Source organism: Phoca vitulina, unplaced genomic scaffold (genome assembly GCF_004348235.1).
Source record: "Phoca vitulina isolate PV1807 unplaced genomic scaffold, GSC_HSeal_1.0 scaffold6, whole genome shotgun sequence".
NCBI classification, from domain to species: Eukaryota; Metazoa; Chordata; class Mammalia; order Carnivora; family Phocidae; genus Phoca; species Phoca vitulina.
In genome coordinates, this window is record NW_022589709.1 from 21,964,586 (window position 1) to 21,988,712 (window position 24,127).

At 37.3% G+C, this 24,127-nt stretch overlaps 1 protein-coding gene across 2 annotated transcripts in view; it reads right to left on the reverse strand.

Annotated features, from left to right (window-relative positions):
- CAMK4 (calcium/calmodulin dependent protein kinase IV) overlaps positions 1 to 24,127 on the reverse strand; it is a 207,123-nt gene that overhangs the window by 25,808 nt on the left and 157,188 nt on the right. For both annotated transcript variants that reach the window (XM_032403866.1, XM_032403867.1), the window contains 2 exons: positions 4,141 to 4,231; positions 2,022 to 2,096 (listed from right to left, as the gene is read on the reverse strand). In XM_032403866.1, coding sequence (XP_032259757.1) covers positions 2,022 to 2,096; positions 4,141 to 4,231 — 166 coding nt within the window. The remainder of the gene's footprint in view (positions 1 to 2,021; positions 2,097 to 4,140; positions 4,232 to 24,127) is intronic.

Here is a 24,127-nt window from a genome sequence, read left to right on the forward strand (position 1 = left end):
GATGCCTATAGGGAACATGGCATAGTTCAATGGGTTTTTTCCTAGGAATGGGAATCCTACTCTTTAAGTCTGTGGTAGAGCTAGTGAGCTGTCTAATGTGATACCCATACTTAGTAAAAGTACCTTGAATTCATTTGGGGCACCAACATGTCCAGCCACAGGCCACACTGCCAGTCTGCAGTGTGGAGGCTGTGACTGAGGACTGGCCAATAAGATATAAGCGGAAGTGACATGGAGCTTTAGCAAGTCTATTTAACCCTGAAAAGGTATACTCTTTTTCCCCCCTTCCTGTCACATAGAATGCAGATGTAATGAGTGATTGCAAGCAGCCATTTTGGACTCTGAGGATGCATGCTAAAGAATGCTAGAGCCAGACAGAAAAGGTCTGGATCCTTGGCACTGAGAGCTGCAGAGCCATAGCTGGAGAAACCACCAGAATTACCTTTCTCTAGACTTCTAACATGAGAGAAATCAACTTCTATCTTGTTTAAGCCACAGTTACTTGGAGTTTTCTGAGTTTTCTCCTAATTGATAAACTACTCTTATTGCCAAGGAGTTTAAGATCCAGAGCAAGAATATTTGGCACAATTTAAAGATTTAATAGAAAGATAGGTATACTTAATTCTGTGTAATTATTGGGTTTATGGACAATTGAGCTACAAGGAAATAATATTTTAGATTCACTAGAGAAGCTAACTAGTTAAAAGCAAAATTATAAAATGTTTATGTGACTATAGAAACATGGAGAAAGATGAAGAATGCATAAGGCTATTAATACTGATTACATATACTTGGATTATTACTTCTTACAATGATCAAGTAATACTTTGAGATTTAAAACACTAAATTAAAAAATATTTTAGGGGCAGCTGGCTCAGCATGTGACTCTTGGTCTTGGGATCATGAGTTTGACCCCACATTGGGTTTAGAAATTACTTAAAAATAAAATCTTTAAAAAAACATTTTAAGCTGTAAGTAATAACTGATTAACATTTCTATGAAGAAAATTATATTGATTTTATCTATATTGCTTTTTTGAAGAGGGAATTTTATAAATCTGTTTTTAGGCCCTTGGCTACCTGGATTCTCATCTCTGACCCACTAACAACTAGATATGGAATCTTGGGAAAGTCATACTCTGGAACTCAAAATGAGGATGTTAGTAAATGAACTTTAAAGCTTCTTCTAGCACTACAATTCTGTGAATTTAATCATATATTTGCTTCAGTGGATATCTAATTTTGCCTTCTGCAGTCTGATTTCTATGAATTCAAAAGCTGTTAAAATGAGTTAGTTATGTGGTTCTCGGATGTGAGGATGTCACACAGTCCATCTCTAGAGACTGGGGGACTCTGGTGGGGAACCCCACCTGAAGCCCTTGTCTTAGTAAGGCTAGGTGAGTGCTGTCAATGAGGACAAGGGACTACCCCATTCTCACTGTTGTCCTATATGCCCCCTGCATTAATGACACACTCTCTCCTCACACACCCTCCCAAATAAAAGCAAATAAGGAAAGTGACTGAGGTGAGGGCTCATGGCCCTATTTCCAACCAGAAACAAAGCTGTTTCCCTGTCCTCTTTCTTGGTGACTGTCCTTCTACTCCTAACTGGGTTTAAGAGTACCTACTGCCCAAAAGACAGGTGCAGAGCACCCAGTCCTTACCCCCTGGGGCTCCCTCTTTCCCTGTTAAGAGGGGTGACCTAAAACCAACATCACTGAACCTTCATGCAGAAAAAGAGGTGGTCTGAGTATCATTTATATGTACCTTCCTCATGGAGACTTGCATCACACTATAAGCATTTTAAAGATTTATTTATTTATTTTCATTTTTTAGAGAGAGAGAGAAGTGGAGGGAGGGGCAGAAGGAGAGGGAGGGGTAGAATCACCGACTGTGCCACCCAGGCATCCCCCACATTGTAAGCATTTTAAATAGAGATATTAAGAGTGAAAAAATCAGATCACCAAATAAAAATAGATTTCAAATAACAGTAAAAGTAAACATCAGTATTAAAGAGCATACCGCAGTACCCTGGGGTTCCACACACTGTCTTCATGAGTACTTGATGTTCCACAATTTTAGAGAGTCCAAAATCAGCTAACAACACAAGAGAAAAATTTAATGAAACAAGTCTTTTCTCAGCTTTCATAAGATGACAGAATACTTCTGTTATTCAAAATAAAATGGACTCATTTGTTTTTGTATCTGATGATTGGATAAAGAAGGGGACCAGTCACCTGGGAGAAGAAACTGAAAAATAATAACAGTAATTCGAACCTTGCTTTAAATTGGAGAAAAATATGACTCCCAAATACATTTTATGCTCTTCTCTATAATTCCCAGCTTCTAGCAAATAAGCTATTTGTTCTTGAAGTAACAGCAGTAGATACATTTTGTCTAATGTTAACTCTGAGATTTATGAAACAGTAGCTCTAAAGTACAATATAGAATTAGTGATATAGAATTAGCATTCCAGGGGAGAAATCAAAATAAAAAAATTAGGCTTTTGTGAATGTCAAAGACATGAACAGAAATATCAAAAGGTTCATTCTGCTTCAAAATAACGTCATTCCTTAGTGTATCTGATGGATAAGGATTTACTCTCATATGAGGAATATAACACTTTTTTTTTTTTTTTGCAAAAATCCTCTTTATTTATTCCTCAGAATATTACTTAGGTAAAACATTACCCAAAGTTGCTACCATTATGGTCTATTTGCTGGGCTACTTCTCTCTCACTCAGAAAACATCAGGAAACCATTCAAGGCCATTCTTCAAGAGAGGCAGGTGCAGAATTGATGCCATTTTAGACTTCAAAGATAAACCCACATTTCCACGGAGGTGCTGATCCTTATCAGGGAAAGCAGCAGGAAGTCCTTTAGAAAGAAAGCCTCTCCTGTCTAAATTAGTATCTATCCATCCATTTAAAGAAATTTCTTTAGGGATAAAATCTTTGAAAGTGATGTCAAAGGAAATGGAAGTCTCCCTGCTGTTCACTGCCTATCAGGAGTGATTACAAGAACAAGCCGGCTGCCTAGCAGGACTTTGGTATTTTTTCTTTGGGTTCTTGCATTCATAAAGCACATTATGTTGTCTGGGCTCTTCCATGATATGTATAACTTAATTTTCAAAGGTGTTAACACTGCTAATGCAGTGAACTTATCAGATTAACATTATACAGGTCAGCACCAAAAGAACAATGTCCTTCAGAGGATTTAACACAGATTCTGCGAAGGAGAATTCCTATAAAATAAGTTCTGTTATTATTACTTGCAAATGAAAAGACAGGGAAAGTAACATTTAATATGCTTTTTTTCTAAAATGCTGTTTAAAGAACTCTTTGAGTAGACTGGAATTTCACAAAGTTCATCTTTGTGGTTCTTCAAAATGCTTACTGGGAGAAAAAACAAGGTTCCCAGAGTCAAGGAAGACTTTGGAAAAGCCTCACAAATACTAATTTAGATGTCAGTTTACACATTAGCGTTTTTAGAGTTCTGAGAAGTCCTGCAGAAATAAAAAATCTTGTTTAAGTTGGCATTTCCTAATTTATTTGACCAACTTAGCACTTCCACAAACCACTCCCACCTACCCCCCCCCGCAAAGGGAATTAGAGTATTTACTCTTGTTTGCTCAGCTGAGGAACCAGTGTTCTGTGGAGTGCACTCTTGAGAAATATGGATCTTAATTTATCTCTGTTCATATAAACAAATGACTCAGATCCTAAATTCGCTGATAGGTACTAAGCATTTTGTGTCAAAGTCCTTGAATATCTAAAATTAAGCTCCAACTAATTTATGGAATAAAAAGTAACAAAAAAAGAAGTGTTATGTTATCTGTGATTTTCTTCTATATAAACTTATCTACAAAATACACCATCACCTTCTGAAGTCCCTGTCATTTCTAAGAGCTATGTTTCCTTTGTGTCCAGAACTGGAGCACCAACTCCTAGGCACTGCTTCCAGATCAATATATCAGGAAAAAACTCAGACTTCCAAAACAATGCATTATTCCTTTACAGACACGAAATACCCAAGGAAATTAAATGGAGGCAAAACTGGATGGAACAATATTTTAAAATTCTATGGAATAAATTTCTTCTGCTCTGGGAAAGGGGTCGTAAGACTTCAGGAAATGTCCTCACCGATTTTGAGTGGTGCATCTGGGGCTGGAGTTGCATAGAGAAGATTCTCTGGTTTGAGATCACGATGGACAATCCCATTTTCATGTAGGTACTAAATAGGGAACATAATGGAGTAACATTCCAGTAACCGTATTTATGGTTCCAACATTTATGTTTAATCTTTTCAGAATTAGAATAATCTTTACTATGTTATGTGATTTGACAACACACATATATGATTTAAAAATAAACACAATAGGAAAATAAGTTTATACCACACATAATTCAAGAACAGCTTATATACAGTTACCTAAAAGTGAAATGCAGTTTAAAGCGTATAAAACCAATGTCCAGAAATAAAATATTTACTCCTCAGAGAATAATAGTTGCAGTTCTCTTTATGCATATTACCATATAAGTTCAAATCTACTAACTATCATTATAATAAAGTCAAGTGTATTCTGTGTATTGAAATTTGTCTGGTTTATTATCTGAATAAAGCATAATTATATGTGTCATTTTAGAAGCTCACAACCATAGCAAAGACTTAATAATTATTGTTTGAACAGGTATTTAGATGTGAGTAATTATTATAGAGGACTATCCTTAATATGATAAATATTGTTTAAAGATGCTAAATGCTCTCATAGGCTCTTCTGAGGATTAGTAAATCCAACTATCAATATAGAGTGGCATATTTGAGATGATCTTAAAGATCACTCCTAGCAACTCTACTCATTTTATTTTATTTTAAATTATCTTTTTTTTTTTTTTTTTTAAAGATTTTATTTATTTATTTGCGAGAGAGAGAATGAGAGACAGAGAGCACGAGAGGGAGGAGGGCCAGAGGGAGAAGCAGACTCCCCGCTGAGCAGGGAGCCCGATGCGGGACTCGATCCCAGGACTCCAGGATCATGACCTGAGCCGAAGGCAGTCGCTTAACCGACTGAGCCACCCAGGCGCCCTAAATTATCTTTTAAATTATGTGTTATCACACGTGTAACATACTCTCACTGTGAATGTGGAAGTCTTACCTGATCCTGCTTCCCCTAGTCTCAGATCCCTCTCCAAAAGTAATCACTCATCACTTTGAAATGGTTTGAATGTTTTTCTATGAATTCACAAACATGAATATACGTATGCAAGGAAATACTCCTGATTTTTTCATTTTCTTACATAAATGTATGATTAATATTAATTTTTTACATTGTTTTTTCATTTAACAATGTCTTTGAAACCTTTCCCACAAATCACTACAGCTTATTCTATTTTACACTTGTGTCCATTTTGTTGAATGCATCACAATTTATTTTGCTAGTCCCTTTTTGACGGACATTCAGGTTTTTAAAAATTACTAATAATGCAGTAATAAGCCTTCTAGCACTTGGATATTTGGGTGGTTTTGCTTGTGTTTCTCTAGGACAGAGAGCTGGAAGCACATCTGGTGGGGTCAAAAGGTAGATTGAAAATTTTTAAACTCCATCAACATTTACTCACACAAACAGTGTGTTTATTATGTTTTCCCAACACCTTTTTTTTTTTTTAAAGCTTTTATTTATTTATTTGAGAGAGAGAGAATGAGAGAGAGCACATGAGAGGGGGGAGGGTCAGAGGGAGAAGCAGACTCGAGCCCGATGTGGGACTCGATCCAGGGACTCCAGGATCATGACCTGAGCTGAAGGCAGTCACTTAACCAACTGAGCCACCCAGGCACCCTGTTTTCCCAACATCTTTACCATATCTGTACTTTTAACTTCTGCTGAGCTGCAGTGCAAACATTGTATCTTAGGTTTGGTTTAATTTGTCTTTCTCTGTTTACTGGTGTAGTATCTGCTTTTTGGTTTTCCTCTTCTGTGAACTGCCCATTTATATCCTTTGCCCATTTTTCTGTTGGGTTAAGAGAAAAAATTGCCAGGGTACTTCAGTTCTTCTCCTTTCCTATATCCTAGGGGAAGGGAGGGAGTCTCTTCTTTCTCTGCAAGCCAAGTAAGAGAAGGTGGACAGCTTCAAGGTTACAATTTGTGGTGCTTGACATGTCTCACTTAGTGATTTGGGGAAACAGGAACTGATACCCAGCTCACTCGTGAAAACAAGAGGTGGTTAGAACAGGGGAGTAAGAAGAGGGGGCTTCAGTGAGATTCAGCTGCCCTCAAAGAAGAACTGAACAAGGGTGCTCATTTCTCACAGGTTCAATGTGGGCTGTGCAGAAGGGAACCACACATGAGTCTCCCCTGAAGAATGTTTCATGCTGGGGTGATGCCATCTCATCTCAACACTGCAGGAAGCAGAACATGAGGGAGGTGGCATAGGCGGTTGAGGAACCACTGACTCCTCAGAGAGGTACTACCTGAAGTGAGAGAACTGCCCTGCAGTGGGTCTCTGTAGAGCCATCAGTGGTGTCCCACAGGGAAAGAACATCGGCATTGTCACCAGACACACCCAGAGACCACAGATGCCAGACCATAACTGCACCAGTCCGGGAAGACCTTTGCTAACCCTCCACCTCCTCTCCCTCCCCTCACTGTCACCCTCACAACAACCCTAGAATGAGCACGATTGGTTGGTGGATAAAGAGAAAGAGAAGAAAATAACAAGTATTCTTATCCCCTCTATTTACAAATTACAGATCTCTAAGGTCCATGTTGGGGAAAGGAGGGAGTTTAAAATTGAATGAGTCTAAAATCTTGGTCTTTTCCTTTTCCAAGAGTGACTGGAGAAGCTACAGGAATGGCTTGAAATTTTATTCATGAAGGAGAGGAAATTCATAGGGTTGATTCGCCAGGACAACCGCGAGACAAAAGAAAGTTGCTTTTGTTCATGTCTTACCAAGTCGAGCTCACTCCTTAATGCCCTACACACTTACTGTACTCCAAACACTATTATAAACACTTTGTACCTATCAACTTGTTTAATCTTCGTAGCAGCTCTGTGAGGTAAATCATATTGATGCTTGTTCCGCAAATGAGAAAGCTGAAGCATAAAGAGGCCAGAGATGTGTGCAATGTCACAACTAGACGCCTGGAATTGGGATTCAGATGCAGGCATGTGGTAGTGGAGTCACAGCCTTGCCCACTACATGACTCCCAAGCAGATGCTTGATTGTGTAGGGTGGGCATGAGAGGAGAACCACGGCAAAGGAGAGGAGGGGAGAATGATGAAGGAGTGGGAAGGCCATGGGAAGGGGAGGATCGGTGGGAAGGCAGAGAGCCATGCTCAGCCTTAGTGAAAACCCACCAGACCCCTGAGGACGAAGATGCTATATCTTGCATAAGCTGAGTTTGAAGGCAAAAATGCGTTTCTCATATAGTTGCTTTGGAACATACCTAAGAATTACAGTTTGGGATCAATGGAAAATATTGATCTCCCCCACTCCCAATTTAACCCAATTAAGAAGCTCCATTGCTTTGGGAAGAAAATGACACCGAAAATAGCAACACAATAACAACAAATGAGATAAACTTACAAGCATTGGTTTAGCAAAGTACTAATTATATAAAGACGCTCATTAAATATTGTTCTGGCTTTCTTAAACAGAAATGGTACAAAACTACCAAAAATGGTAGTTTTGTGTTCTAAGTCCAAATTAAAACAAAACAAAACAAAACGACACCATTTGGCACTCCATAGAGGAGAGCTAAACCAGATAACAAGAAAAATTTTAGAAAAAATAATAGATTTAAGAGCTAGCACTAACAGAGGAACAAATTTAAAAACAAAATAAAGCAATGAAATACTGAAGGTCATGGGCTTTTAAAAATACAGGCAGGAATCATTTGCTATAAATTACTTGGTGTAGAAAGATTATGAAAACTCGAGATATAATCATGTACACATGTGGTAGGAGGCATTTAAATGTATTGACTGACAAAATGGCAGGGGTCAGTATTTTATTTTTGCTTAGTTCCACTGATTGCCTTTAACCACTAGTTAGTATTTTTAACTTTTACATTATCTCAAGGCAAGAAGCCAAGCAAAAAGGAAAACGTGGAATATGATCTTTTGTCTTCCCCCAAAAAGATACAATTGTTAGAAGCAGCCACACTTTGAGAGCACCAGTTCTCAAACTTCCTAGTCTCAGGACCCCTTTATAGTAAAAAAAAAAAAAAATATTGAAAACCTCCAGGAGTTTTTGCTTATATGAGTTACATCTAACATTAGTTACTATGATAGTAGTTAAAAACGAGAAATAAAAAAATTACTAATTTATCAAAAAAAAATAAACTCGTGACATATTGACATAAACATTTTCTAATAAAAATATATTTTCTAAAACAAAAAAATTAATGAGTGCTGTGTTATTGTTTTAAAGTTTTTCAAATCTCTTTAATTTCTGGTTTAATAGAAGACAACTGGATTCTCCCATCTGCTTCTGCACAGTCTACTGTAAAATCACAGGACGCACACTGTACTTGAAACACCTTCATAGTATGACAAAATAGTTCTGACCTCACAGACCCTCTAAAAGGGGGTCCTAGGGACCCTCCAGGAATCCTTAGACTATACTTTGAAAACTTCTGTCTTAGAGCATCTGAAGACATAAAAAGGGCAGTTTAAGAGCTGAATAATACGCACACTGACCTTTATTTTCAAAGTGGGTTTTAAATGAAATATACACCTCTAATGTCATCAAGCACTGATCTTATCCGACCACATCAAGATCACTATACACGAAGTGAAGAAAAGGAAATCAGGAAAAATGCCCCTCAAAATTGTGTACTCATGGGAAATTGTGCAAAGACATATCATATCAGTGATACAGAACTGATTAAGAAATATCCAATTATGGAGAAAGAGACCCTATCAAGATATTCTTGATCTTAGCTACAGTTTATTTAAGTCATGGGGATTCGATACAAATAGACAAAAGGATAGCAGAAATTGAGAAATGAGATAATTGCATATTCTAGAATAAACCAAGTGTTGAAAGTAATCATAATTAAAGTAAACAAAGGCAAGCAATAACATTAAAAACTAAATGCCACTTTGGAAGACCTCTAAAACCTAACAGTTTAATGGAGAAAGAAATAATAAATCTGACAACAACTGTAGCATCTAACTACTGAATCTTGAAAAATCATAACCTTTAATAAAGAAATTGGAAGAGCAAATAACCAGGTGTATACGAATTTAATTAAAACTTTAAGGAATAAAAAGAAGAAAAAGGAGGTGGAAAAGAAGGAGGCAGAGAAGCACAATTAATTTACTGCTCAGTTTTTTAAAAGTATATTATCTTTTTAGAAAAAATCATAAAGAAATAAGTCAGTATGAGAAAGACAAATACCATATGATTTCACTCATATGTGGAATTTAAGACACAAAACAGATGAGCATAGGGGAAGGGAAGGAAAAATAAAATAAGATGAAAATAGAGAGGGACGCTAACCATAAGAGACTCCTAGTGATAGAGAACAAACTGAGGGTTGTTGGAGGGGAGGTGTGTGGGGGGATGGAGTAAGTGGGTGATGGGCATTAAGGAGGGCACTTGATAATGAGCACTGGGTGTTGTATTCAACTGCTGAATCACTGATACAGTACATGTTAATTAAATTGAATTGAAGTAAAAAAATTAAAAAAAGAAAAAAGGAGAAAGCATAAAATGACAAATATTTTATCTGCAGAGTCATCAAGGTAGGTAACACTATTTTTAAGGATTTTATAATGATGCATTTAATGCACTGGTGCCAAGGGCATATCTTTGCAAAGTTGTTTCAAATATTATGCCCTTGGTTTTGGTCAAGGGTTGACAGAAGAAATAAGCATAATAAGGTTTTTGTGGCATTATTTTTGAAACAATTATTAAAGAACAACAGCATGAGAGGCGCTGTGGGGCAATACCCCCCAAGTATGCCATATATTAGCTGTGCGACCTGAAAACAACGTCTCCCTGCAACTCCCAGTTTCCCCATCAGTAGCACCCACTTCAAAGGTTGTACTGAGAATCAGAGGTGAGGCATGGAGGCACTCAGCACGGAGTGGATATTCTGTTCTATAAATGGTAGCTGTCGGGACTCTATCGCTGTTGTTCCATGTCTCTTATACGATAAATTACAATTAGAAATCCTTTGAGACTTGGAAAACTTGCTCTTTCCTGAAGTATCAGAGGACACTCTGATCAGAAAATATTTGCTTTTTATTTCATCACATTTTCCTCTTCTGTTTTGGTGGCCAAAAACTCAATGTACAAGCGGTTTCAATTATAACTAGCTAGCCTGGTTTGGACATACTTACTTCTCCCTCTCTCTGCTTTTTAAAAAATTCCTTTTTCCACTTTAATAGCTTTATTTTGTATGTGTTCTTCACTTAATTTGCCACAACTCCTTTTCCCAAGAAGATGCATTATAAATTATAGAGTAATAGAATGTATTATATATTAGTCTTCTTCACCCTGGAAATAAATCTAAGGGAAATAGAAACGGAAATTATTATATTTGTGTTCAGAGTTTCCAAGAACATTTAGAAGATATAAAAGGAACAAAGTATGTGGCGATTAGGATTTGAAACATTCTTACTCTATCTTTTCTCCATTAGAAGACAAAGAATTACTATGATAAATAGTATTTGTCACTGATAAAGAGTTGCATTTCAAAGCCTGTTGTTTTGCTTATGCTCCATTCTCCTTCTCAGCCTCTTCTTCAAGAGCCATCCTGAGGTGCTGCTGCGGGATCCTATTTCACTATTTCACTATTTCCTCCCTCCCTACTCAGAGGCACTCACTCCTGCCTTTTCTCACCACTTCTCTCTTGCTATTCCCTCTTTCTTCACTTTCATCATATACATGATGCTCTAGACCGGGTAGTATCACCATCAAAAAGAAACAAGGAAAAGAAAACAATCATCACCTCCATGGTCTCTCGAATGCACACATCCCTGTCCTGCTCTCTCGCTGCTCTCAGCTATTTGCTACTCTCCTAGGTCTCCTCTCACAGCTTCCATTTTCTTCCCTCTCCTTTTTTTCAACATACTAGAATTTTATTTTGGACCTCATCAAACCCAACACACACTTTCTGCCTCTTTATTTGACGTTTGGCCTCTGAGCACATGGTCTTGTCTCTCAGTTGGACTCCCATCTTCTGAGGCTCTTGCCACACTGGCTGCCTGGTGCTCACTCTTTGCTCTCCCCTCAGCCTCCCCTGCCCCCGCCCCGCCCCCGTCTCTGACTTGCTCAGCACCTTCTGCTTTTCCTTGGTTTCCAGAGTGAGCTCACTGAAAGCCACAAATAAAGTACCACTTATCCAATGTGTCCCAAATCTCTATTGCCTTCCCAACCACTCTGTGGCTCTGACTCCATAGAACTTTCTACTCTCCATTCCATTTGAATGTCTCACATGTGTTTCAAGCTCAACATTTCCAAAACCAAACATTATTTACCCTAAATCTACTCCTGTACCTATATTTCCAAACGCAACAAATGACATCATCCATTTGGCCATGCCAGAAACCTGGGTTTACCCAACTCCTCCATCTCCTTTACCAACACATTCAATCCATGATCTGTGACCTTGGGTAGCCCTCCCTCCTTAGTGCCTCATGCATCTCTCTGTCCCTTGTTCTCACTTAACTGCTCTTACCTTACTAACATGTTTCCCTCTCAATTACTCTGATGACTAGCTTAATTACCAGCCTCCCAACTTCCAGGGTTGTTCCCCTGCAGCCCATGTGCCACAGTGGCATGAGAATAATTTTTTAAAAGCGCAAATTTGGTCACATCATGCCGCTGCTTACAATCTTCAACATCTTTCCATTGCTTTGGTCATGCAGGGCAACAACAATGTTGTATTTGATTTTGTATCCCTTGAGCAGAGGTCACAAACTCTCTAGAGGCCAGGAAGATACCCTGAAAGAATGAAGGAAGTTGACAGAGTGTAAAATAAAAGGAAGACATCGGGAAATCCCAGGGACTGCCTCTGTCCCTGGAAAGCATGGCCCATTAAGAGGCAAAGGAGACTCAGATTCAGCCAACTGCTGTCAGGCAGGAATGCAGGCCCTATGTTCCTAGCTCTTCTGATTTTTCAAGGCAAGACAGAAATTCAGATTTTCTGATGTAAAATATTACAAATTTTAAATGTTGGCACTGAAGTTGAAAAATTTAAAAGCCTGAACAGGGTACAAACAAAGCACCCTGCAGTGTGTGATTCCTGCTTTGGAATTTAAAACAGGCCTTGGAACTCAGTAGATGCTCAACAAACATTTGTGAAGTATATCAATAAATACACAAATTTTTTTCTGACTCTGCTTCTTAAATGAGATCTTTACTAAGACTGTGCTGGTAGCCTTCTCTTTTGCTATGAACTCTCTCTGAGCCTGTACGTCTATTCCCTTCCTTCCAGCTACTTCTTATAGCCCCCCAAAAGTACACATGTGTATAAGCAAATTGTGCAGTAGGGTTATAATTAATTTTAATTTTTTCTTCTATGAAATTTAACTATAAAAATCATATATTATTTAGATAATGGATTTTTAAAAACATAAATTTTATATAAGTGGCAGGCATTTCATGTTGGCTTATTCTGAATACCATGCATCTGCTATGAATGATGTGCTCTGAAGATGAATATGTACATTGAGTTGGTAACTACGTCTGGTCTCAAATGAACTAAAGACACGATGCCACTATATTGCTAGCAGTTTAAGACTGTAAAGACTATTCCATGATAGTATCCTAAAAGGATGTTCTAGTTCAAACTGTTGTTTTCTTAAGCTCCAGGTCCATATGTCCACCTGCCCAGGTCTCACTTCCAGCTGGCTGTCTCACGGATACCTTAAGTTCAACATGTCTAAAACTGAACTCTTGACCTTCTTCCAGCCCTGTTCTCTCCATTCTTCCCACCTCAAAATGTAGTGCCTCAGTGAACTCAAGTGTTGAAGTCAGAAACTGTTTCTCTCTTCTCCTCCAGTGCCTCCATCCTAGTCACAGCAGAGTGCTGTGAATTCCAATTCCAAAATGTCTCCAGAATCGCCCTGCTTCTCTCCATGGCACTGCCATGATCTTAGCTAGACCACCTTAACTCTCTTTGATTTCCGACATGGGCCCACCTGCAATCTATTGTCCACACAGCAACATAAGAGAACAGGCCATTTCTTCTCCTTGGGAAGCTCTTCAATGGTTTCCTATTACTTTATCCTAGCTTTCGAGGTGTTGGTCGTCTGAGTCCTGACTTCCCCTCCAGCCTCATATTCTGCTCCTTTCCCCTCTCTTACTCTGTTCTACCCATACTGACTTTCATTCAATTCCTCCCAAGCCCAAATTTTTTTCCCACCTCAGCATCCTTTTCTGGCTACCCCTCTTCCTGGAATGCTTTTTTACCTTTTTTTTTTTTTAACCTGGCCAGTCGTCCTCATCCTCAGGACTCAACTTATAATGTCAGTTCCTCAGGGAGGGTGTATCCGTCCTTCCAAACTAACATACGTGCCCACCCTTATATGCTCTCATGGATGCCTCCTATTTTTCTTTACAGCATGTCCGTTTCTTTGCAAGCTTTATGTTTAGGATGTCTCCCTCAGACTAAAAATCCGTGAAGACAAGGAAGTTTTTATCTGGTTCTTCAGATATCTAGTTTCTTGCACAGTGCCTGGCACTAAGTACATACTCAAAAAATACTTCTGAACGATCATCAAATAACTCAGTTTTCCTATAGTCATGTATGTTGTTCTACTTTTGAGTCATTAACTTATAGATATTCAAAGAATGGTGGTAATCTGCAAATGATATTCATTTGCAATTATTAATCTGTAGTAGAAGTTCAAATTTTCGTGCTTAAATTGTAGCAATATATTTCCATAGCAACATCATTGTGATAAATTTAACTGAAATAAGGCTCAGCATCTGTGTGCTTATGAAACATACTATACTTATTGGATAATAATACTTACCCACTTCAAAGGTGCTTTGAGATTTACAGCATCACTCTAAGAAAAGCCAAAACCCAGTAAGAACATTTTAACTCTAAGATCAGGCAAAAGGATTTCATCCTCATAATGACATCTTGAATAATTATATAGTTTTTATTCTTCTGTAGTAGAGTTGATAGTTATGGCTGAATTAATTTCTTCACATCCTTTGAAGTTGATCTGAATATCCAACACAACATATGCCTCAGGGGAGTTTGGGCAAAGAGAGTCGAAAATTCATCTGTTAGTTTTCTCTTCAGTTTCCTTCATGTCTCAAACATTCATAAATTGTACTTGCCAGTGTAAGAAAATGGAACTGAGTAGTAATTTGGCCAGCTATAGAGACATGTGAATGAACAGTGGGCAAGCCAAAGTCCTCTGTTTGTAAATGAAGGCACCATGCTGGACCCCCCAGTGGTGCACTTGAAAAGCACCCAGCCTGCTGCTGTCCCTGAATAAGGTTCCCATGGAAGCATCTTTGCTTTAGATTTGGGGTGTGGCTTAGAAGTGTCTACATAAAGCAAAGCTGGGAATTTTGGAGTAGCAATGGAGTAGCTGGAGTAACGATGTCAAGGGGAAAGGGAGCAGGATGCTAACAGGGAGGATAATTAGGAATGCCACTGGGTAGGAAAACCTGGGGTGTCAGGTTAGAGCACTTGATAGGCAAAGCGGTCATGAAAAACAGACTCTAGATCTTGTTTCTGATTTTGGTATGAGTCTCCTGGTGTGCAAAGTCAGAGTGAGGTAATAGGGATACTTTCAATAGGCTAGAAATTCATTTTCCTGTCTATACATAAATGTGCATGTTATAAAAGTCTACTAAGTACATATTCGTAAGAAGGGTCTATATAGTTCCAGTGGGAAGTATAATTTTATCTACACTATTTTGCTGAGATTCAACTCAAAATCTAAAACATTCACTCAAGACTTAAATGAAGCACTTATTATTTCTTTCAAGAACAATTATTAAGTAAATGACTATCATTTTAAATTATGCAAAAATATCAATGGAAAAAGTGATGTGTTCTGATTTAAATAGACAAGTCTCATGCTAAGAGAATACAAAAAAGAAAACTGAAGTAATGTACATGTAATCAACAACGAAATCAATATATAAAATGTTTTTGTATATAAGATAGAAGAACTTGCATGTTGTGGGACAACTTTCTGAGGGGCTGTTGAGAATGTTTAGAGAGGGTAGGCATGTGATAATTTCATTCTCTTATTTCCAATGTATGTGGTCAGATTTCAGGAAAGATGAGATTTTAGGAATGGAGGCTATGAAAAGTCTTGACCAATTAAATGGAGGTTGTATTCAAGAGATAATACATCACTTGGAAAATGGTCCAAAAATCATCTGCAGTTACAGAGAAAGAAGCAGCAAACACATTTCTGTAATGAGAAAGAAGAGAGCAGGTTGGAGCACAAAAGAAACAGGAGCTCCTGAAACTGCATGCTCTTGTCAAGAGATGATAAGAGATGCTAAGAGTCCATAGAGAAGCTGAATGAGCAGGATTGAGGATAAATGCAGAAAGTACTCTATGCTCATGCAAAGGGATGAACTTCCTCACAAGGAAGAGGAAGCTGGAAATATTATTATAAGAGATGACTGTACTTCAGGTTACCATAAATGCTTTATACATTAACAAGTCAAGAGTAGATATTTGAGGATATATTACAGAAAGTTTTTGGATGCAAGTAAAATGTATATCAAATATGACAAAGAGTGAAAATCTATACATTTTTCTTGGAAAATATTTATATCCACAGATGTATAAATGGCTCCTAAATCACATATGCATTAAAGTAGAAAGTAGAATTAAAAAAAAAAAAAGAAGAAGAAAAATGCCCAATATATCTTACCATTTGGTCTTTCAAAAAAAAAAAAAAAAATGCAATCACCAAAAGCTCAAACTCTCTTTTAAACAAAGATAATACTGCTGCTCTGAATTCAGGGGGTGTCTAGACATGTAATTAAACTCTCTCTATGGTCCTAACAAAAACCGTGTCATTGTGTAATGAAAGCTACTGCATAGTAATTTAGTTTAATTACAGCTATGCTGTGTTCAATGGGCTGTGTGTGGCTAATTGATAATGTCTCAGGAGTTGGTAGGAGGAAGTTTGAATCTCTTTAAAAATCTAACAGGACAAAGAAGAACCAGTCATTAAAAAAAGAAAACGGTATTCTCACTACAGCTCTCCTTTGGGAAGAAAAATTAAACTGCATGAATTTGCTCTTCTCTACTCCTCGGAAAATTCAGAATCAATACCTATAAATTTAATTAAGAATTTCAAAGTGAATACTCTACCTTTGTGTCATATCTGCCTTGGAGACCTACCACTACCATTGTCTTTATACTTGATCTCTACTCTCTGATGCCTTCAGAATTACCAACAGAATATATGGGAAAAGCAGTGGGTGACTACTACCTCCCATGACCAGATCAACAGGCATGGTTAGGATTGGCTGGCGGTGAGATCTATGGTAAACCTCGATCTGTCGAGCATCCCAGGACCAGAGGAATCTACCTTCAGGAAAGCAGCCAAGTGCTGGGGCTTCTCATTTATTAGCCAAGTACCTACATTCTCATTTATTTCAGAGTCATCTTTGATGCCTCCTTTTCTCTCACTAGTCTTGGCTATTCAGCCATAATTCCACTTCCAAAATACATCTCACATCTACTCTTTTCATCTACACTGTTACCACTAAGTACATAGTCCTTCATATTCTCTACTGGCACTATTAACATTTGTCTCCTAACCACCCCCACCCACATCCCTACACCTAGGTCATCTTTCTAAAACATATTAACTCATGTCAATCCTCTAGTTTAAAAACAAAAACATTGTGGTTTTGATTTCTATTTCCCTGATGGCTAGTGATGTTGAACATTTTTTCATGTGTCTGTTAGCCATTTGTATGTCTTCTTTGGAGAAGTGTTTGTTCATGTCTTCTGCCCATTTATTGACTGAAATAAGCCAAGCAGAGAAAGATATTATCATATGGTTTCACTCATATGTGGAACATAAAGAATAGTGCAGAGGACCACAGGGGAAGGGAGAGAAAGCTGAATGGGAAGAAATCAGAGAGGGAGACAAACCATGAGAGACTCTGGACTCCAGGAACCAAACTGAGGGTCACAGAAGGGAGGGAGTTGGGGGGATGGGGTAACTGGGTGATGGGTATTGAGGAGGGCACATGTGGTGATGAGCACTGGGTATTATACGCATATAAGGAATCGTTGAACACTACATCAAAAACCAAAACAAAAAACAAAAAACAAAAAAACCCCTAATGAACTATATGCTGGCTAATTGAACATAATAATAAAAATAATAATTTTAAAAAATAATAAAAAATAAAAACAAAAACATTCAGGGTGCCTGGGTGGCTCAGTCACTTGAGAGTCTGACTCTTGATTTTGGCTCAGGTTATGATCTCAGGGTGGTGAGATCAAGTCCCATGTTGGGCTCTGTGCTAGGCGGGGAGTCTGCTTGGGATTCTTTCTTTCCCTCTGCCCCTCCCCACTCCATGCTCTCTCTCTAAAATAAATAAATCTTTAAAAGTAAATAAAATAAAAACAAAAACAATCTAGACTTAAGGGCTCCTCATTGCCTATAAGTTAAAGTCTAATATTTTCAGTATGAAAATAAAGGCACATCAAAATTTGCCCCCAATTTCTGACTGTGCATCATCTTGGGAAAATTCTTACCATGCACTAACTACAAAGCCTTACTTACTATTCCTGAATCATGCCATACATATTCCCACTTGGTTCCCAGATAATAATAATCTTTCATGTGCCAAACTGTATTTTCTAAAGATTCTTGCAACAGTATTACACATCCAAAACTCTTCTAGAATCTTTCCACTTCCCATCTAGAGGTGAAGTCTAACCCCCCCTACCCCCACCAAATTTGGTCTGTGACTTGCTAGAACCAACAGAATGCAATGGAAGTGACAGCATGTGACTTCTGAGGTTAGAACATAAAAGCCAATGCAGCTTCTACCTTGTGTACTAAATACTCATTTTTAGATCCCTAAGCTGCCACATAAGAAGTCTTATGATCCTAAGGCCATGATGTTTTAAGAATGTTGGGCAACATAGACAAGCCATGCATCGTTGTTCCAGTTGACAGTCCCTGCTGAGGTCCTGTGTGGCAGACATTTCAAGTGCCAGACATGTGAGTGAAGACACCTCTAAATGATTCCTGTTTCCAGCCATCAAGCCACTAAACCTTTGAGTCTTCCCAGCCCAAACTCCAGACATGATGGAGCAAAGACAGTCATCATTCCCACCATGTCCTGTCTACAGTCCTGACGCAGAGAATATGTGAGCACAATAAAGTAGTTGTTTCAAGCTGGTAGGTTTGGGGATCATTTGTTAACACAGCAACAGTACCTGGAACACGTCATAACCCAGATTACATACCACTTCCTCTGTGAAATTTTCCTCTAATCCCACAAGCAAAATAAGTATCATTTTCTCTGCTCCTCCCAGTAGGATTTTCTTCATATCCCTGTAATACTCTGATCTTATTATTACAGTTAATTGTATAGTTGTCTATCAAAGAAATAGATAAATTCCTCGAGAGCAGGGATTATTTTATTCACCTTTGTACCCACAGACTCTAGGCAAAGGGTCTGGTATGTTTTTGATAAATGTTCGTTGAGAAAAATGTGTGAAAGAAGGAGTGAATGAATGAATGATCAGAATTATGGGTTGAATGAGGCTCTATGACAGGCATCAACAAATAGACATAAAATCCCAGGGAACAGCTAGAATTCATTCTTAGGTCTAGCACATATTGGCACTTACAGATGTTTGTTAAATAAATAAATGGTGGAACCACTGAGTTGAGACAGGAAATAGCTCCTAATACCTCTGGATTAGAATAAATGTCCTGATATCTATCCCAGTTCATAACCTTGTGTGGCTCTGTGTTCAAGAAACTTAATGAACTCAATTCACCCTGCTCTTTGTTTAAGGCACTATTAATAGCTGCCTTGGCCAGCAGGCTGGAGAGTGAATACAACATAAATCAATCAGTTCTATTTTATAGTGTATAACCAAACCTACTCTAGTATTGTAGGTATGCTAGTGATGAATTAGGTTGTGTGTGTCTAATAAAGTCTTTATTTTGCCTTCACTTTTGAAAGTTGTTTTTATTGAGTTGAGAATATTAGGCTGCCTTTTTTTCCTTACAATACTTTGATGTCTCTTACTTGCATTACTTCTGATGAAAATTTAATGTCATCCTTATCTTTGTTCTTCTGATGTAATGTGTCTTTTATCTGGATGCTTTTATGGTATTTTACTTTAATTTTAAGAAAATTGAATATGCTGTGCCTTGATATCATATTCTTCATGTTTCTTGTGCTTGAGATTTGTTAAGATTCTTGGATGTGTGGCTTTACAAGTTTCATTAAATATGAGCTAATTTGCATATTATTTCTTCAAATATAATTCTATCTCCCATCAATCTTCAATGACTTCAATTATATATATGTAGTTATATATGTAGTGTGCATATATATGTATATGTGTATATATATATATATATATATGTATATACGTGTGTGTGTGTGTGTGTGTGTACTTGAAGTTGTTCCAAAGCTTACTGAAGTTCTGTTCATTTTGTTTTCAGCCTTTTTTCTCTGTGTTCCACCTTCGATAGTTTTTAATGCTATGTCTTCAAGTTCACTTTCTTTTATTTCTGAAATGTCTAATTTGCTGTTCATTACATGCAGTATACTTTTCAACTCAGATACTGTAGTTTTCATCTCCAGATGTCTAATTTCAGTCTTTTTTAAAAATAGTTTCCACATAATATAGTTTACATCCTCACTTTTTCCTCTACCTTCTTGAATATATGGAATACAGTAATAGCTGTTTTAATGTCTCTCTATACTACTGATTTCATTTGTGTCACTTCTAAGGCTATTTCTTTTGATTCATTTTTTCCCCCTGCTTTCATCCAGTCTCACTCTGGATGTGCTTATTACCGCATGCAATTCTCATAATTTTGACTGGGTAAAAGACACTGTGATTTTATCGTGCTGGGTGCTGGACAAAAACAGATGTATTTGTGATCTTTTTTTTTTTTTTAAAGATTTTATTTATTTGACAGAGAGAGACACAGCGAGAGCAGGAACACAAGCAAGGGGAGTGGGAGAGGGAGAAGCAGGCTTCCCGCTGAGCAGGGAGCCCGATGTGGGACTCGATCCCGGGACCCCGGGATCATGACCTGAGCCGAAGGCAGACGCTTAACGACTGAGCCACCCAGGCGCCCTGTGATCTTTTTTAGTTCTGTTCTGAATGCAGTTAAGGTACACTACTTGTAAACAGTTTGATCCTTTTGAGGCTTGCTTTCAAACTTTGTTAAAACTGTCTACTCTATCTATTGGAAATGCAAACTCTTCCCATCCCTATCTGAGCTACAAGCATTGGTCCCTCTAATCTGTGGTTCTTTTCCTGGCCTCAGGTAGTTCCCTCGCATGCATGTGCTGATCAGTACTCACCAGAAGATCAGGGAGGAAGGGTATCTGCAGCTTTCCAGAGATTTCTCTCAGAGCAGCTCTCTCCTCTCAGACACTCTGCTCTGTGAACTTTGGTCTCCTTGGCTTCCCAGACTCTATTCTGTCTCAACCCAGGGAGACTGTGGGGCTCCTCTTGGCTTTTCCTCTCTATATGGCAGCCTGGAAACTCTCTCCAGGCAATTGTACGGCTCATATTATTTGCGCTCCCTTTTTCAAGGATCACTGTCCTGGGCTGCCTGATGTTCAATGTCTGAAAACCATGTTGCATAGTTTTTGTTTTTTTTGTTTCAGAGAGAATGTAAATTAGTCTCTTTTACTCCATCTTGTCCAGAAGCAGACATTACCCCATTACTGCAGATATTTTAAATGTTTTCTAAATAATATTCTACTTGATACCTAAAATTGGAATTATCCTCAGTATTTGAGACCATTTTGAATGTATTACTGCTACTAGTGTACCAGTTAAAACTGTTAAGGAAAGAAAAAATGACAAATGTGAGAAACTCTGCACTTAGTTCAACGTTGATCAAAACTTCTACAGTATTCATTTATAAGTTTCTGAGGTTTCCTATAGTAAAGAAAAAATAATTTCAGCTTGCTCCTTGGTTAGAAAGAATTTCTTCCCTTTTTGTGAGCCCATGGGAGTGCCTGAGAGAAGTGCCAGATGTGAAATGCATCCACAGTCTCTTATATAGAGATATAAAAGATAAAAAATCATATTAAATGAGTTAAAGAGAGGCAAAAGTGCTTGGCTTAGAGATAATCCTCTGGAAAATTCTTAAATCTATAAAACAGTTGAATCAATGTTTTAACCATTAAAGGCCATATTTTAAGTAAAGATGAAGTGCTTATTTATTAATATTCTACTCTTTGTACAATGTTTAGATAATTTATGATTTCTAAATCTTTTAAGATTTATTAATAAAAAAATGAACATTTACCAAAATAGGAAAAAAATTTTAATAGTTTCCAGATATGATGTGGATGTGTTGATATGAGGAATTAAATTGAAGGTTACTCATTTTCAGATACTAATATCAACAGTCCATTTAGTAATTAAAATATTTCAGTGATGCTCCAGAAAATTATAAAATAAATCAAATTTGCCTAAATATGGTGATTGCTCAGAGATTCTCTATGCTTTATGACAATTACAAAATCTCTTGATCTTCACAGATAGAAGTGACCAAATGATCTATCATGTTCTGTGACATTTCATTTAAAGGAAAGAAAATACAATTTTATCAAACCTCTGAAGGTGTCAATGTGTTGAAGTTGCTTCTAAGCGTTAAGTGGCCTCAACTCATCTATACTTTAAAAAACATCAAGTGCCTATATTAGAATATTAAGTCTTATTAAAGAAGGTTTCAGATTATAATAAATTTAGATAATCAAGGTATTTTACAGGCAAATTCTTTTAAAGCCCTCGCTAAAGGATTACTCTAAGAATCCTAGAGCCAGTCCAGACTTTAAGAGATTATTTAGAATAGGAATCTCAAACTCAAATACTGCTAAAGGAGGGGCAGATAACATGAGAGTGAAGTGGGCAAAACTCCATTTAAATTTAAATATTTTTATTTAATAACTTTTCTATAGCACTTACTGTGTGACAGGCACTGTTCCAAGTGATTTACCTAATATATCAAACCTATTATACCCTACGTATATTATATTAAATAATATTAATAATATTAATATATATAATTCCATTATCTCCATTTTACACATAAAGAACAGCCAAGTTAAATAACATGCTGAAGTTCATATAGTTAGTAGCAGTTCTGGGATTTGAATCCAGCGTCTGGCCTGGAATCTGTGCTCTTACTCACTAGGCTGGGGAACAGTGGATTATGGTAAATGGAGACAGTATATCCTACCTCCAAAGCTTTTCACAATATTTGAAAGCATTGGAAACTGCTATTTAAGAGTCAACCTGGTCATCAGCAGGCTCTGGAGCTGTGTATGCCAGGTAAGACCAGTCTGAATAATCAGCTCATGAGTGCTGCACTGTATTTGTGACCCTCAAAAAACTGGCATAAAAAGGCAACTACTTGAAAAAAGAAATACAATAATTAAATGGAAGCTGAATTTGGCTACAAAGTATTGAATAAGAAGTCTTCTACCCAATTTCTTACTATTGACTCACATTGGGGATGTTTAACTTTCCATCATTCTGGATATTGATAAAGTTACAGAGCTGACTGCACCTGGAAGACTTACATCTATGGAGCTATTATTATTCCCACCTACACTTGTCCTAAAAAGAATGGAATATGCATTTGCACATATTCTTAATTTATTTGAGACAGATTTAATTTTTTAATTATAGCATGTGAAGTGATTCTCGTTATGTCAAATACGTAGTTTTCAAGAGCTGAATCCAAGAGTAAAAAAGCACAGGCAAACATAAAGAGATACACCTGCTGCAAAGCACCTGTGTCTTTAAAAAATGTGAATTTTTTCCTGCTATGTGATCTTTAAAACGGATGTATCTCACTTGTCTTGTTTCACTGCTGGCCCTTGAATTCTTGCCATGCCAAGGCCTCGTCTGCTCCTCTGTGTCTCTGGCTTTGGGCTGAACAGAGTCTATAGCAGGTTACTATAGAGGAAAGCAGACAGCAGAGGACTTAAGAGCATAAACTCTGAAGTCATCTTTGGTTTTGTGTTCTAGTCCTGATTCTGCCATGAGCCAGCTGTATGATCTTGGAAAAGCTGCTTAATCTTTCTGAGTCTCAGTTTCTTCACCTGTGAAATTAATATAATGAACAGCCTTATAGGTATGAGGATTAAGGGAAATGATGTACATAAAGCTGTTAGCTAAAGCTTGGTCCACAGTAAGTACTTAATAACACATGGTAGTGATGGCTGGTATTACTATTATTGAGGTAGCCCCATGTGTTCCAATTACATATTCCTCTCAAGATTCTTCTTTCAGTTTTCTAGCAAAATCTAGCATAAGCATTTAGCCTCTTTACTAAATGGCCTACTACATGGATAAACAGAAGGTTTGAACATGGTGAATTAGTGTGTAATAAGGCACTTTCTCAATGATATTCAACTTAAAATAAGGTGGCATTTCTGGAATTCTGCAGGATCCAGAGCCATTAAACCCTGAGTTTCTGTAACAATAACTTCATAGACAAAGTTAGGAAGATAATTTAAAAGTTAGATACATTTTGGATGAGTTCAAACATTCAAAGGAATATTTCAAAGGATAAATCACACAGTTGGTCAGAACCCATGACACGTTCAACATATTACTCATAAAAAATATAAGTGTTTCAAGGTTAAAGTGTGAGGAGTAGAAACCAATACTAGACTGTAAAGTGTATGCATGAGAAATTTTGTTTTTCAACATGGATTTTCCCCTGTATCTATCAGCATGTCAAGTTCTATGAAATTAGAGGTATCTTTTCCAAAACAAAGAGAAATATGCCATGTAAATTTATTTAAATTTTAAAATACATTATATTCCATGAAAAGCACTCTCCTGGAAAATTGGATTAGCATTATCATTTTTGAAAGTAATGTGATTTTTGAAAGTAATGTGATTTAACAGTTTATTGAATTATTAAATGA